The sequence below is a fragment of the Eptatretus burgeri genome, chromosome 13, assembly GCF_056783735.1.
Source record: "Eptatretus burgeri isolate ZD-2024b chromosome 13, Ebu_testis_v1, whole genome shotgun sequence".
Classification (NCBI taxonomy): Eukaryota; Metazoa; Chordata; class Myxini; order Myxiniformes; family Myxinidae; genus Eptatretus; species Eptatretus burgeri.
The window spans coordinates 69,982,784-70,000,023 of NC_140973.1; the positions used below are offsets into that span (position 1 = coordinate 69,982,784).

A 17,240-nucleotide genomic window follows, 5' to 3' on the forward strand; every position below is an offset into this window, starting at 1 on the left:
ACCGTGTCAAAACTTCTCAGGTCACAGTACCAAGAAGAACGTGACGTGACCGCTGGGAGGAGCACAAAATTGGTCCTTCAGTATTAATGTATAGATATTATCAATTCGCGATGATGACTGTGAATCAATCTTCGTTGGTTTATCAACTGCGGCATAGAAACCCAAGTTAATTTGAAATTGTCCAAGTCCATTTGAAATTCAGCAGTTCCTTGATCATAAACAGATGTTTGGTGACTGACAGACAGACAGACAGACAAAGTGAACCAATTGCTTAAACCCACTTTTGGCTTTGCATGCGTGGGATAACAAAAGAGGAAGGCACCTTCTACTATCATGTTCTGTTTTGCTTTCAGCTGATATCAGCAAAGAGAAGATACCCCCACCTCTCCTCAGAAGAAGATATGCAACAAACTCGAAACAGACTCAAGTTTGATATCGGCAGCTTCGTTTTCTCAATGCAAGTGTTCAGACCACATCAAAATAATTACAGTATACATTGCATTCATGAAACATTAAAAAAAAACAAGATTCTGAAAGTTTTATATCAGATAATTATAATTGGCAAGTTGGAGATAATTTATTGCAATAAATTGACTGATTAAATATTCTCAGGCTTATTGTGTGGAGTTTTAGCCCAAGTTAAATAAAATCCGAAAAATGAGATTCCATAAATGTGCTGGAAATGTTATGATGTCACAAAAGATGTTTGATTTGTTTGTAACAGAATTTCAGTATTTTTGTAACGGAATTTTGTAACAGAATTATTCTCGATATTAATTCTCTTAAATCTCCTCATTTTTTTGCACAGGTGTAATTGATTGACAATGAAACTTCCATTGAAGAATAACAATTACTCCCATCTTCAAGTGGTCTTCTTTATCAACATCTGTGTCTGCCTCCTTGTGCTGCTGTTCTTCATGAAGCTAACAACAAGTTGGCAAAATTTCCAGCACAAGTTTTTGGATCGAGATTTGATTGTGACTCGAGAGCTGAACTCATCATCTTCTCGAATTAACTATTTGTTGAATGAGAAATGGAAGTGTCAAAATGAGATGCCGTATCTGATTCTTCTTGTGATTTCAAGACCATCGGAGAGGACTGCACGACAGATCATCAGACAAACTTGGGGTGGCATCAGTCGTGTTAAAGTGACTTATTTGAAGAGATATTTTGAGGTTAAAATCACACACATGTTCATGCTTGGGCGATCACATGATGTGGAGCAGGAGGATATCGAGTTGGAGAGTCGAGTAAACAAGGACATCGTGCAACAGGATTTTATGGATACCTACAGGAACCTCACGTTGAAAACAATGATGGCCTTACAATGGCTGAATAACTTTTGTCCACAAGCAGTGTAAGTCTACCTGACTTTTTGTAAATCTTTCATTTTAATTCTGAGTTATAATAACCTTGGAGCCCTGAAGGTATCTCCAATTTGGTAATTGGTTCACGAGCACCAGCCAGAGTGACCACTATATTCGTTATATCTGTGTGCTGTCTGTCTGTCTGTCTGTCTGTCTGTCTGTCTGTCTGTCTGTCTGTCTGTCTGTCTGTCTGTCTGAACAGAGCATAACCCCGTGCACTTTGATCCGATCTTGATGAAACTTGGTTATGTGTTCGATATCAATGTCAAGTTGTGTTTTCCTGGATGAGGGTGTGGCAACGCCCATTGTGGGTGGAGCCACGCCCCAAAAATAGCCATTTTTAGGGGGTAGTCGGATTAAAAATCTATCTTCTCGTAGGGAATTGACAGAATGGAATGGGTTCTTCAGTATTTGAATAGCAAAATGAATTATCTAAAACTTGTCGTTGTCCGATTTTTCATTTTCATGTCAAGGTCACAAGGTCAAAAACTTAGAAAATTGCGAATTTTGACATAAAAATCATACGACCGCCCAAATTTTGAGAGCTCGGATGACAATATCTTTTATGCATAATCTTGAGGTCATTTCCCACCTAAAGTCTTGAAACGATTTTGCTCTATCTCGAACACCTTGCCAGTGGCGCCCCCTTCAAGTTTGTTTTTATGCTGATTTCATCAAAGTATGGATAATCCGAGGAGTGCGAAATGCCATATAGCCTATATGACGTTATATTGTTCCTGGAATGTTCCAGAGGAAGTTTTGCACCAAAGGTCATAATCTTTGACCTTTGACCTTGAAAAGGCCACAATGGTCAAATTTTCCAAGTTGTGGGAATCAAATCGGGTTTTCGCCCTTCTTTGACGAACTAACTCCAATAAGCTATAGCACGTATCCTGTTTCCTTATTTTAATGTCCACAACATTGTTTTGTGACCTTTTAAGGTTATACAAAGGTCAAATTTTGAAAGTTGTTGAATGAAACCGGGTTTTCGACATTTTGCAGCTAATAACCTGTCACTCGTACCACATCATGTTGATCATTTTTATTACTTGGTCAAAAATTATCACATTGTCTCATCCTTGAACTCTGAAATAATCTACATCGTCAAATACTGCTCGTGCACCATTGTGGTCTTCACACTTGTGATTTTTACATTCATCATTTGTTTTCATTTGCTGACAAGCTGTAATGAAAGGAAGCTTGACCCTCTCCACCACTTTCCCCCTCCCACTCTCCACACCTTCCATAATCTCTAGCCTTCCTCTTATTCTCCAGCCTTTTCTCAGTTGCCAGTCTGCAATTCATTTTGTCCATCGGTTGTCCGTTCTTCTTGTCAAGTGTCCAGCCCAGTTCCATTTCATTTTTGGGATTGTGACATGTCTGATCCATTTGCTTCTCTTCCTGTTCTGTTAAGGAAATATTGTTGTGGTCATCCAGTCTGTCCAGTTGCCTGGTTCGAATGCCACATGTAGGTAGTCTTAATACGACCATAACGGTTGAAAACTTCGGGGTCTTCCCCACCAAATTACATGTCTAAATAGCCATCATACCGCACGGAATGGAAATCAAAATTGACCCACCGTTATTCCTGATGAGGCATCGCACGTTGTATGCAAATGAGGTCGAGCGAGCCTGATTTGCAACACGATCCGGGTGTGCAGTGTGGACTCACCGCGGCCATTTATCCCTCAACAGGCTTTGCTTTAATCACTTCAGGAGAAGCATAACAACCAGAATCCACAAGAGACCAAGTGCATTTAATGAGCAAATGATGGCACATGGGAAGGAAGCAAATGGGAAGCAATAACAATGATTGGTCGATCAAAAACCCCGTAAGCCACTTCCAGTGTTTGCAACCACAAAACCAATGACAAAATGGAAGATTAAGATCCTTAAATAACTATGTCCTTTTCAGGGCACAGACACCACAATAGATAGACAAAGTAGATAATGACAAGACAAGAGAGTTTTTTGGAAAATCTGGCAGGGTTCGTGGAGAAGGGGGTGAGCAATGACCCAGAACCAAGCTCATCCGCAACTGCAAATTGGCTCTCTGGTCCCCATGTCGTGACACCTGGGAGGCATTTGCTTGGTTGTTCGTTAGTGCGTTATCAGTGATGCATGAACCTGAGGTGCCATAGCAGGAGCTGCAGGTGGGAGTTTACAGAGGGTTGCTCCTCCCACCAGACTGGTCCACATTCAATGGTAAGTGAGCTGGGAGGAGCATGGTGCATTATCAGTGATGCATGAACCCGAGGGTGTGAGGGTGAAGGCAACTTGCAAAAGGGGTGGAGATGTCCAGAGAGTTCAGTGAAGAGGTTCATCCCACCAGACTGCTCATGCTGTGCAGAAGCCATGCCCCCACCCAGCCAGCCATGGCTCTCATCCTAAATGAAATAAAATAACATCCTAAATGAAAGCAGGTCACACAAAAAAGGGAAACAATGCAATCTCTTGTTAAAAAAAAAACAAAAAAAAAACATGAATCGCAACAGATGACACCATGGAGCCCGCACTTTGTACTTTGGTCCATCGACCAGTTATTACAACGGCGAATAGGATGGATATTTTGTTGTGTTTAGCAAGAGTGAGTGCGTGCAGAAGCACGGGGTAGCACAAGTGACTGACTGATCGATCTATCTATCTATCTATCTCTCGCTCTCGCTCTCGCTCTCTCACACACACGAACCATGAGACCTTTCCGAAGCAGGGATGGATACTTTGAGTCCCGGGAGGACTTCGTTCCACCTCCTGAAACCTGCAAATGGAGTACAGGAGTGTGAAGTAGCGCATGTGATTGAACTGCAGACGTTCCTCTGAAACAAAAAATGTCGGGATGGGCCCCGGGAAGGTTATAGGCAAGTTGACGAGGCCCCTCGGCCGGGGGTGGTGGGGGTTCCCCTCACCAGCCCCCTCAGGTCTGCACGCATTAATCTCCTGAACGGTGAAAGATAGGAGGAAACCTCTGCAACAAAAAAAATGTCGGGACGGGTCCCGGGAAGGTTTTTGGCTCGGTGGCAAGGCCCTTTGGCCGGGGGAGAGGGGGGGAGAGTGGGGGTGTGTTTCCCCCTCAACAACCCCCTTAGGCTGTGACTGCCATGGCCCAATGGGTAACTAATACTGGGCTTGCGTCAGACCTATGTACAGAAGATTAAATTCATTTAAATATAACCCAGGCAACACCGGATGCATTCACCTCATGTATGTGTATATATATATATATATATATATATATATATATATATATATATATATATATATATATATATATATATATATATATATATATATATTGTTGTGGTTGACCAAATTCGCAAACCACCATTCAGGTCCCTTAGGTGAGATATCTCGGTAAGTATATGTGTAGTTAGGCCCAAACCCGTTGTCTAGAGGGAATAAATGTCATTCATGCGGGCTGCGACTCTTCAGGATAGCCATTTTTCTTTTACTATCTTTATTTTGGACCAGCCGCCATTATTACCACCACCAACCACGTCTCAACAGCCATCACAACAACAACCACCAAGCACAACGCCGCTTCACAACAACAACCACAACGCCGCTTCACAACAATAACCACCAACCACAACGCCGCTTCACAACAACAACCACCAACCACAACGCCGCTTCACCACAACCGCCACGACCTTTACCGTCACAACTCGCCACCATCGCATCCCCCACCATTCTCGCGCCACTTGTGGGCACCGATACTGGACTCGTGCAGGGCGCGCACCGAGCAGCGTATTCAAAAACATCACGGACTTTCCGCAGAAAACGGATCAAAAACGACTCACGCCCACTTCTGTTCCGTCCTATCGGTGAGCGAGGGGCGATTTGGCCCCGCCTCCAGGGCGTTGGAGGGCGGTCGCTATATGCAAATTCATGGATCAAAAAGCATTCACGCCCACTTTTCCTCGGGCCAATGGGGAGCCAGTTAGAGAGGTGAAGGGTCGGAGGCAGAGGGTCAAGGGTGAAAGAGCGAAGCCACGGGGCTTATATAAACGGCTGCGTTCGTCAGTTCAGTTGGAAGTTGTGCGGAGTTCAAGAGAGTCGTCGGTGGAGCTGGAAAGAAGTGGGAGAAATCAAGAGTGAAGAGTTGGGGCGAGCCAAGAGAGGAGACGGAGAGGGCGAGTAGACGGAGCTGTGGAGAGGTGACGGCGGCAAAGGCGGACGGGGGGGTGCTCGCGTCGGTGCCGGGAGCTGCACAGGGAGAGGCCAGCAACGCGACCGAGGTGGAGGAGGAGACGCTCGCCGCGGGACCCGAGACAGGGTGATATCCTCCTTCCCCCGAGCATCAGCAACCCCCTCCTGTTTCCCCCCCCCCGCGCTGAGATAGTGCGACAAAGGGAGCCCCTTTTCCCACCCCCTACCAGACACTGTCCGCGAGGCCCGCGGAGTTGAGGCGCCACCGCCGCTCTGCGTCTCATCATCAGACGGTAGGCCCGACCCGGTCTCGGCCCCAGGCCCGCCTCATCCTGGAGGGTGGTTCTCTTTTCTTTTGCTTTGGGAATATGTGTTGTCGGTGCCGTCTGTGAAGTAAAATTGTATAAGTGTTGCCGTGTGCCCGGTAGTTGGTTAGATCTGCATTGTTGCATTTGCTTTTTGTGTAATATTGCATCGTCTTCTTCTTTTACATGTGCTTTTGGTGGAATTGTATATGTGTGCTTCCCGTTCATCGCGAAATAAATGTGCTTATTGTTGAACTGTTTTCCCGCTTCGCTTCGTCTTTTCCTCTATTGAATCTCCATCTTGCTTCACGTAAAGGGTTGGTCGTGGGCTAAAACGCCCGATAATTAATCGAACCGTCGAGGCCAACGAATAACACCGCTCGGTTATCCCGATAGTACGGAACGGGTCGCTTAAAGTGGCCCGTGTCCGAAGTCGACCTGCGGCGAGGTGCGATCGCCCGGTCTACCCTCCGTGTGGGTACTTAGGTAGGTCGAATTTGGCGAGCAACCCTATCCCACGCGGGGGCCGATTGGCACGATCGCGGTGAGACCGAAAGGTCCACCCGTGACTAGTTCCCGGCGTTAGTCCGAGAGGGTCACGACTGGATTGTCCGTCCGGTGGGCGACGTGCCACGATTCGAGTTACGTGGCCGTCCGCACGCGGCGGGCGCGAATCCGCAACAATATATATATATATATATATATATATATATATATATATATATATATATATATATATATATATATATATATATATATATATATATATATTGTTGTGGTTACCAAATTCGCAAACCACCATTCAGGTCCCTTAGGTGAGCTATCTCGGTAAGTATATGTGTAGTTAGGCCCAAACCCGTTGTCTAGTGGGAATACATGTCATTTATGCGTGCTGCGACTCTTCAGGATAGCCGTTTTTCTTTTACTATCTTTATTTTGGACCAACCGCCATTGTTACCACCACCAACCACAACATCAACCACCCACCGCGGCGCCGCTTCACGTCACACCTCGCAACCGTCGCATCGTCACCGTTCTTGCGCCGCTTGTGGGTACCGGTGTTGGACTCGTGCAGGGCGCGCGCCGAACAGCGTGTACAAAACCACGGATTTTCCGCTTCAAAAACGGATCAAAAACGACACACGCCCACTTTTGTTCCGTCCAATCGGTGAGCGAGGGGCGATTTGGCCCCGCCTCCAGGGCGTTGGAGGGCGATCGCTATATGCAAATTTATGGATCAAAATGCATTCACGCCCACTTTTTCTCGGGCCAATGGGGAGCGAGGTGAAAGGTCGAAGGCAGGGGGTCAAAGATGAGAGAGCGAAGCCACGGGGCTTATATAAGCGACCGCGTTCGTCAGTAGAAGAGAGTGAGTTAAGACTTCGCAGTCGGTGGAGTTGGGAAGAAGAAGCAAGAAGGAGTTGGTCGTCGTCGTGTGCATTGGAGTCGGAGCGAAGGGGACGGAGCTGTGGAGAGGCGGCGAGGGCAGACGAGGGGGTGCTCGCGTCGTGCCGGGAGCTGCACACCAGGGAGGCCGACGGCGCGACCTAGTCGAGGTGGAGACGCTCGTCGCGGGACTCGAGGCAGAGTAGAAATCCTCCTTTCCCCCGAGCATCAGCAACCCCCTCCTGTTTCCCCCCGCGCTGAGATAGTGCGACCAAGGGGGCCCCTTTCCCACCCCCTACCAGACACTGTCCGCGAGGCCCGCGGAGTTGAGGCACCATCGCCGCTCCGCGTCTCATCACCAGACGGGTAGGCCCGACCCGGTCTCGGCCTCAGGCCCGCCTCATCCTTGAGGGTTCTCTTTTCTTTTTCTTGGTTTTGGATATGTGTTGTCGGCGCCGTCTGTGAAGTAAAATTGTATAAGTGTTGCCGTGTGCTCGCGTAATCGGTATTAGATCTGCATTGTCGCATTTGCTTTTTGTGTAAAATTGCATTGTGTTTCTTCTTCTTTTCTATGTGCTTTTGGTGGAATTGAATATGTGTGCTTTCCGTTCATCGCGAATAAATGTGCTTTGTGTTGAACTGTTTCCCGCTTCGCTTCGTCATTTCTTTCATTGAATCCTCATCTTGCTTCACGTAAAGGGTTGGTAGTGGGCTGAATACGCCCGATAATTAATCGAACCGTCGAGGCCGACGATAACACCGCTCGGTTATCCCGATAGTACGGAACGGGTCGCTTAAGTGGCCCGTGTCCGAAGTCGACCTGCGGCGAGGTGCGATCGCCCGGTCTACCCTCCGTGTGGGTACTTAGGTAGGTCGAATTTGGCGAGCAACCCTATCCCACGCGGGGGCTGATTGGCTCGATCGCGGTGAGACCGAAAGGTCCACCCGTGACTGGTTCCCGGCGTTAGTCCGAGAGGGTCACGACTGGATTGTCCGTCCGGTGGGCAACGTGCCGCGATTCGAGTTACGTGGCCGTCAGCACGCCGGCGGGCGCGAATCCGTAACAAAATATATATATATATATATATATATATATATATATATATATATATATATATATATATATATATATATATATATATATATATATATATATATATATACACACACACCACACACACATGCATATATATTGTTGTAGATTTTCGCCCGGCGGCATGCGGACGACCGCTTCGAGCCAATGGCGGCCGCTCTCACCCACCGAACGGACAATCTCGTCGCAGCTTTTGGAACAACGCCGAAATCCCGCTACGGGTGTGTTTTTAATGCACACCACAGCCTCGTCAACACTCTACCCGCACGCTACAGAGTCAATCGCCGAATTGTCGATATACCTAATTAATCGCGCGGGCAGACTACCGAGAGACTGTACCTCAACGGGGCCGCTTGGAAACGAGCGCTTAAGCAGCTCGCTTCGTTTTGGGATAATCGAGCAGGGTTTTATCGCGCAGCCCGTTGGAACCGATCACTTTATCCGCTATTAAAAAGCCAGCTATTATTCCGAACGCAATATGGCAGTTCAATGAAGGAAAAGGACGCGACGAACAGGTTAACATTCACACAAGGACAATTATTATAATAAAGCACGTATGCAGGCATGCACGAATGCAATTAAACAAGGCAAAACACTTCTGCAATTATACAAGGCAAACACGCATGACAGGAGAACTACAACCGTCCTACACAATCACTTAACAGTTTTTACTACTTAGTGGACACGGCGCCACATCATTCATGCAAAGAAACAAAGGAAAAACCCCATCAAAGACAAGGGGGTAGACTGGACCTCTTGGGGTCTTTATGAGCACGGAGCTGTGTAGACCACAAAGGCTCCGAGAGGTCGGGCTGGTTACCTTTACCCTCGTGGTGACTCGCTAGGGGGACCCTCGATGTCCCCTCTCCAGCGACCCACGGTTTAGGCACGGTACGGCAGGCCTGTTTTAAAGTTTTTGTCTCCGGGCAGCTTGGCTCTCAACGTGTCCAGGTGGTATTTATGGCTGGACAGGAGTTTGTCTCCAGACGAGAGTTTGTCTCTGGGCGGTATTTATTGTATGTCTAGTAGAAAATGGATTTCAGACATTTTGTTTCCATCTTCACTGCTATTCTATGCAGAATCATTTTGATGAAACAGTACGATTCATAATTAATGCTCAACCGCATGTCTGCCTTCCCTTCCACTCACCTCACACTGTCTTCCCTTCCCCCATCCCTCCTCGCTCCTCCACCCCACCTCGCTCCTCCACCCCACCTCGCTCCTCCACCCCACCTCGCTCCTCCACCCCACCTCGCTCCTTCACCCCACCTCGCTCCTCCACCCCTCCTCTTTCCTTTCCCTCCACCTCTTCACTCTCCCACTCTTCTCCCCTCTTTTTCTCTCTCCCCCCTTTAGTATTACCATCAGCAAAGTGATGGGTGGTATTTGCTAGTTTAACAATGATAACAAATTTAATTTAACTGATCCAATACTTATGGAAGGCACTAATAGTCACACTGCTTCACCATGAAATGAACATTCCAAGAGTACCTAATTCATAGACATACATGCAATCTGCAACCAACGATTCAAACAGTACGTAATTAATAAGCATATAGTCACACAGCTTCATGGACTGACTCACGGCTTCACGGACGGACAGACCGTGCTTTTCGTTTTTATATATATATATATATGTCGGTTTTCGGCGGCAATTTTGCAAGGATTACGGGTGAATCGCCCATCACGCCAATGTATCTTTGGCATTCCTGTATCTCAACCTTATATAATTTGTTCATACTTGATATGTGTCCAAGTTACTTTTGTTAATTTGAGAAAAACGTTTGTTGTGAAAATGCTTATTTTATTTTATTTTTTCTCATCACACTCCTAGATATGCTATGAAAGTCGACAGCGATGTTTTCTTGAATGTTCAAAACCTTGTAAGAAAGGTTTTACGACCAGAACTCCCTCGTCGTCACAACTACTTGACGGGTTATTACATGGAAAACTTTGCTCCTGTTCGTGACCGTCGTTCCAAATGGTATGTTTCTGAAGATGTGTATGCACCAAAAGTATACCCACCATTTTGTTCTGGAACAGGATACTTCTTTTCAACTGATCTCACTTCAAAAATCATCGACATTGCACCGAATGTCACTTACATCGAGCTGGAAGATGTGTTTGTTTCACTCTGTTTAAAAAAGATTGGAATCGAACCTCAAGCCCCACCTCAGCCAAAACTTTTCAACAACTTCCTTGTGCCATACACACCTTGTGCCTATCATCAAATCGTAACATCCCATGGGCTCTCGCCCAATCAGCTTTTGTTATACTGGACAGGTGTGTTTCAGAACTTGTTGGAGTGTTAGTGGCTTTTCTTTTGATGTTTTGTTTGAGAAAACTCGGTCTTCACATTGACCTCGACATTTGTCTGCAGCAACACAAATTTCCACACATGTTTATATTTGACTGGAGTGAATTCAGAGCTAATTACATATTCATAGATGTTTTTGGGTTTGCAGACCTTTATGGACCTGGACAATTCTTGTGAGACTCACCTTCACCGGGGAAATAAAGTTGCCAGTTGTTTTATTTTTGCACACATAGTCAAAGCTCGTGGAAGGGTGAGAACACAGAATGTATCGGGACACAACATAACAAAAGGGACAGCAGTAGAAGGGGGAAACGCAAACAACAGGGCAGAAGGAGAAAATAGACGGAGACGGAAAAAACATGGGATGCAGGTAACGATGAGGAGTTTGGGGAGAATGCAAAGAGTGTAGAATATGGATGCATTGGCAAAATTTTGGGAGAGATGGTGGTGGTTTAATGGGTGTAAAAAAGGTCATGGTTTTCATTTGAGATAGTGGTAAACAGTTGTCTTGAAAACCTGTAGGGAAGAATGTGATTGAAGAGAGTTTCCACAGGTTGGGAAAAAAAAAAGAGGAAGAAATGAGTGGAGGTGAGCAGTGGTTCTGGATTTAGGCTGTTTCATAAGGAGGAGGATGCTGGAGGACCATGTGCACCTTGCAGAAAGTTGGGGGGGGGGGGTGGAGGACAGGGAACAGAAAGAGCAGAGGGTGTAAGACCAGGAAAGAGGTGGTAAATGACAGATATACCAATGACCTGTTTACGATGGGAAAGTGAAAGGCACATACTCGGCTTCATCGTGGAAGATTACAATGATCTTCAAGACCTTGGTTTCCTGACGTCATGCTCTGCAAGGTGTGAGGCAGGGGCACCAGCCCAGAGGGGAGAGCAGCACTCCATGAAGCTGTAGATGAAGGCCTTGGAGGTGGATCGGAGTTCAGAGATGCCAAGGAAGGACTTTGCACAATGGAGGATGCCCAGTCAGTGACTGGCTTTTCTTTTTTTTGTACACATAGTCGAGGTTCATGAAAGAGCTAGAATTAGTACACTGAAGGATCAATATACAACAGGATAAAAGGAACAGTTGAGAAAGAGGGGAAACACCAGCAGCAGAGTTGAAGGACAATATAAAGGCAGACTTGGACAAAGAATGGGTGTGGGCAGGAGAGGATGCATGGGGTGGACAAGATGGAGACAGAAGTAAACTCTTAGGAGGGAAAACTGGATACCAATTGTAATAAGTCTTCCAGGAGATAATTAAGATGAGAAGAAGCTGTTCATGTGTTTATACCGTATGATTCCATATGGGAGTTCCTTTGAAAAATGTTACCATTCACCTTCTTGTCCTCCTTTGTTACCTTGATTACAGTACTTTTCATTAAGATATTGACCTCCTCGGTTTAATGCAAGGAGTATCTAATTTCAAGAGAATCTTCATAAGGATTGTTGTGAGCAGTTTCCAAATTTTCACATGCCATCTGGTGATGGAGACAATAGTAGACACTTGTAATTATGCAAGTCATTAAAAAGACAGCATTTTAGACTACTTGAATGATAAAAATCATTCAGACAAGAGAAATTTCAAACTTATGCGAAATATTTATTTTGAAAGTTAATTCGTCATGAAAGTCTTGAGCATGTTGGATCATTAAATCACTTTAAAACACAAACATTCTGTTTGAAATTTCTAAATTCTCACTTTATGAATTTACTTTTATGTTTGTATCACATAAATTAGTTTGAACCCGAGGATAACAACTACATTTGATGGATTGTTCTTTTTTATTCTTGAAATTCGCCTGACACAAGGCGAAGAGCCACGAATGTATTGGGCCACTCCTCTCTCTCTCTCCCCTCCCTCCCTCCTTCCCTCCCCTCCCTCCCTCCTTCCTTCTCTCCTCTCTCTGCCCTCCCTCCTTCCCTCCTCTCTCTCTCTCTCCCCTCCCGACATCCTCTTTCGCCCCTCCCTCCAGCTCTTCACTCTCCTCTTCCTTCCTCTTACGTCTCCCCCCTCCTCTCTCTCTCCTCCCTCCTCTCTCTCCCCTCCCTCCTCTCTCTCCCCTCTCTCCCCTCCCTCCTCCTCTCTCCTCCTCTCTCTCCCCTCCCTCCTCCTCTCTCCCCTCTCTCCTCCTCTCTCTCCCCTCTCTCTCCCCTCCCTCCTCCTCTCTCCCCTCTCCCCTCCCTCCTCCTCTCTCTCCCCTCTCTCTCCCCTCCCTCCTCCTCTCTCTCCCCTCTCTCTCCCCTCCCTCCTCCGTCCTCCTCTCTCCCCTCTCCCCTCCCCCTCTCTCTCCCCTCCCTCCTCCTCTCTCTCCCCTCCCTCCTCCTCTCTCTCCCCTCCCTCCTCCTCTCTCTCTCCTCTCCCTCCTCCCTCCCCCTCCTCTCTCTCCCCTCCCTCCTTCCCTCCTCTCTCTCCCCTCCCTCCTTCCCTCCTCTCTCTCCCCTCCCTCCCTCCTTCCCTGCTCTCTCTCCCCAACCCCTGTTCCCGCCCCCCCCTTTAGATCACCGTCAGTGAAGCGATGGGTTGTATTTGCTCGTACACAAATGCATACCAAAAACATACTCCTTGTGGTTTCTATTATGATATTATATCATTTTTTGGTGATGAATACAACTTAGAACTTCACAGCCTCTCATGAGTTTGAAAAACAACGAGAAAAAGACTATTTTCAATTATCTAAGATAATGGGAAAAAAACCTATAAGCCAATGAATTTAACAAGAGAAGAGAAAAGGAGATTTCTGAAAAACAATATCTGTCACATTTGTGAGGAGGAAATTAGTGAAGGTTTAAAGGTAAGAGACCATTGTCATCTCGATGGTAAATATCGAGGTCCACCTCATCAGAGTTGTAATCTCAATTTTAAACTTCCCTCCTTCATTCCAGTCTTTCTTCACAACAACACTCACTATGACACACATCTATTTATCAAAGAAATGAGTAAAACCTCAGGAGACATTTCAACCATTTCTGAAATTAACCAGAAATATTTCTCAGTCACAAAAACAATCGCTACATCTCCCACAACTCATATCAGATTTTTTGACACATTCAAGTTTATGTCAAGTCCATTATCTGACTTGGCATCAAATATTAAAAACTTTATGCTGAGTGTTGGCTTAATGGTTAGGGTGGTGGGCTTGGAATCCAAGGATCCTGAGTTCAAATCCCACTTTGCTGTTGAATTAATACCAGGTGGAGTTGACTCTGCCTGGACTCTGCCTGTCATCCTTCTGAGGTCAGCAAAATGAGTGCCAGCTTGCTGGTATCCTGTGTCGGAGTGGCAACACGTCCAGGATTGTGTCCAATAACGAAGGAGACTGCTTCGGCAGCACCAACGCTCTGCACAGAGTCTGGTCCCGATGGATGGATGAATGGATTAAAATCTTTCCAATTCTCCAATCAGATTTCTCAAATCAAGAAGGGATCGAACTCTTAACACAAAAGGGAGTACTGTATATCCTTATGATTATATGAACTCATTTGAGAGGTTTAAAAAACACAACTTCCCTCAAAGCAAAGTTTCTATGAGTTAAATAAAAGCCACATTACTGATGAAGTTGATACACAAGCACAAAATGTTTGGAAGAAGTTTAATATAAAGACCCTTGGAAAATATCATGATTTTTATCATAAAACTGATGTTCTTTTATTGGCTGATGTATTTGAGACTTTTAGAAGAGTCTGTCATAATAAAAATTCTGACGGATTAGATCCCGCTCACTATTACACACAGCCCCAGGATTGGCTTGGAGTGCAATATTAAAAATGACAAAACAACCAGATGATAGAGAAAGCTAAAAGAGATGGAATATCACAAGTCTGTTTAAAGAGATATGCCAAAGCAAACAACAAATATCTTCTGAACTACGATGCTATAAAAATAGTTCTTACTTGATATATTACAATGCCAACAATTTGTATGGATGGGCTACGTCTCAGTCTTTACCTTGTGGAAAACTCGAATGAGTTCATGAAAATCATTATGAAAGAGTTTTACAAAACATTGTTATCTCTTCTCTTCTCAAAAAAATCAATATCTAATTGAAAATCAATACAGAAGATATTTATTAGGATATGTCTCAGGATGTTGATATTTATGATACAAGCAATTATAAATCAGATAACAAACTATTCTCTCCAAAGATTTAAAAGGTTATTGGAAAGTTTAAAGATGAGTTGGGTGGAAAGATAATGAGTGAGTTTGTGAGATTGAGAGCAAAGGCTTATGCCTGTAAATATGTTGATAATAAAATTGAAAAGAGTGATAAAAAGTTAAAGGGGATAAAGAAAAATGTAATCAAAGAAACAATAAATTTTGAAGATTATTACAACTGTTTAGCCTTCAAGAAAGAAGATTATAGAAAAATGAATACAATAAGAAGTTATAAACATAATCTATTTACAGAGGAGGTAAATAAGAAGGCATTGGGGGCTTTTGATGATAAAAGGTTTCTTTTGGAAAATAGGATTGACAGCCTCCCTTATGGATATGTCACACCTGTCAACTCTCACGTTTTTGCCATGAGACTCATGATTTTCTGTTGAAAGTAACGTTCTCACGTCCTCGCGATAAATTCTCTCACTTTTAAAAAATTTCATGGCAACAAAAAATATTTCCAACATTATTGCATTGTGACTGGTTTAACTGATGTTATAACCTTGAATACCGACTGAAATCTGATTGCTTCGCCTCATTCTGCACAGCCTATATGAGAGACGGAGTATGATTGGTCAATTATCGACGACCATCCTGATCGACTGAAATGTCTTGTTCCTGGGGGGGTTCATTTTTCGCATGAAATCGCTGCAAAATACTGGGAAATACGATCAATATGCTGAAATAATACATCTTTATTACAAGTATGATGAGTGTTCTAATTCCTGTATAGCATTTGATCTGTTGGTGAAAATAAAATGTATGGCTTGTTTCTTCATGTTGTTGGTTCATTTCTTTTGGTCCATACAGTGGACTAAACAGTAACAAAATGACATAAAAACCTATCTTCAGACTGAAAAAAAAAATGGATGAATTTGGCACTAGAATGCAGGAAATTGTATCGAAGACACACCAGAAAGCAAACATTTTCTTGGAGACATACCCCAAACCCCACTATATTTTCCAGGCACTTCACGCCCTCAATTCTCGGTCAGTTCATGACATCACTGGACACAGTTTACATTCTCACGCTTTTTCATAATTTGGGGTTGACAGGTCTGTAGAAAGATGAAGATAAAGTATAAGTGTAAAGAAATACATAAGATCAACAAAAGTAAAAGTGATAAGATACACATAAGAAACAAGACAAAGAGCAGAGATTGCTCACCCTCGCCAGGACTTCTTTTGAGTGGTGTATTTTTATGGGTTTTCGGATAAATCCAATATGGCTGCTAACCCTGTGACCTATGATAACACATGTATGAACCTTTTGTTCCTTATGGACAAGCAGTCATACGTGTAAAGTTTTGCCTCGATTTGTTCAGCCACTTCAGAGAGAAAGATTTTTGAAGATTTTTTTTTAAACAATATGGCTGCCAAATCACGTGACCAGTGATGTAATGAATTTTTTTTTCTGTGGACCATTTTATCCCTCGATGACGATCAAAAATTTTCATACTGATCGGATGTGGTGTTCCACATATGCAATTATGATGTCATAATGAGGGCACCTATGATGTTATAAAAAAAAATCAAACTCATTCCCCATGAAAAGTACTTGCTATGTGCCAAGTTTCAATTTTCTCCTTGGTGCGGTTTCAGAGATAGAGAGGTCAAAAGTTTTTCCATTTTTCCAATATGGCTACCACACCACATGACATGTGATGTCATAATTATCAATAAAACATTCTACGTGAGTGGTTGCACCAATGGTGAAAATTTTGTCTCAATCCAACAAGCGGTTGGAGAGAAAAACATGAAAGTTCTGTGCAGACAAACAGACAGACAGATAAACAAACAAATGAAAAATCACTCATGGAATAACAACTTGGCAAAACAGCACAAAATAGAATGGCACTGGCGAGCGCATACCTCAGCCAGGTGGAACAGTTCACGTTTTGTATCCCACTGATGGGCTGGATCCGAACCAAAATCCAATCCGCTTGTTCTCGTCACCTATTCAACTCATCCAGCTTGTTTTGTCATAACTCGTTCATAACTTTTTCAGATACAGTGATATATTTAGTTTTTGGCCGTATCTATCAATTTAAGAAATGAGGCCTGTGTTGACCTTTTGACCTTAAAATTAATTGGTAGTTGAATTCAGCGACCTGACATAAAAATGCTCTTCAAATTTCAAGTCAATCGGATGAAAATTAAGGATTTTAGAAAATTTGGCCCAAATTGGCCTATCTTAACCTTTTGACCTATGTTTACCTCAAAATTAATAGGTGGTTGAATTCAGTGACATGACATGTACATCCTTTTCGAATTTCAACTCAATCGGATGAAAATTGAGGATTTAGAAAATTTGGCCCAAATTGGCCTTTTGGCCTATTTTGACGTTTTGGCCTATGGTGACCTCAAAATTAATAGGTGGTTGAGTTCAGTGACCTAATTTGCAAATGCTCTTCAAATTTCAAGTCAATCGGATTAAAATTGAAGATTTTAGAAATTTGGCCGATGTTGACCTT

At 44.1% G+C, this 17,240-nt stretch overlaps 1 protein-coding gene across 9 annotated transcripts in view; it reads left to right on the forward strand.

The window, feature by feature from the left end:
- The window catches only part of LOC147014723 (beta-1,3-galactosyltransferase 2-like), a 50,931-nt gene extending 35,391 nt beyond the window's left edge, over positions 1 to 15,540 (forward strand). For 7 of the 9 annotated variants that reach the window (XM_085852887.1, XM_085852891.1, XM_085852888.1 and 4 more), the window contains 3 exons: positions 354 to 457; positions 809 to 1,357; positions 10,132 to 15,540. In XM_085852887.1, coding sequence (XP_085709013.1) covers positions 825 to 1,357; positions 10,132 to 10,609 — 1,011 coding nt within the window. In that variant the 5' untranslated portion in view covers positions 354 to 457; positions 809 to 824 and the 3' untranslated portion in view covers positions 10,610 to 15,540. The remainder of the gene's footprint in view (positions 1 to 353; positions 458 to 808; positions 1,358 to 10,131) is intronic. The other 2 variants (XM_085852894.1, XM_085852895.1) reach the window with 1 other exon arrangement.
- The last annotated feature ends 1,700 nt before the right edge of the window (positions 15,541 to 17,240 follow it).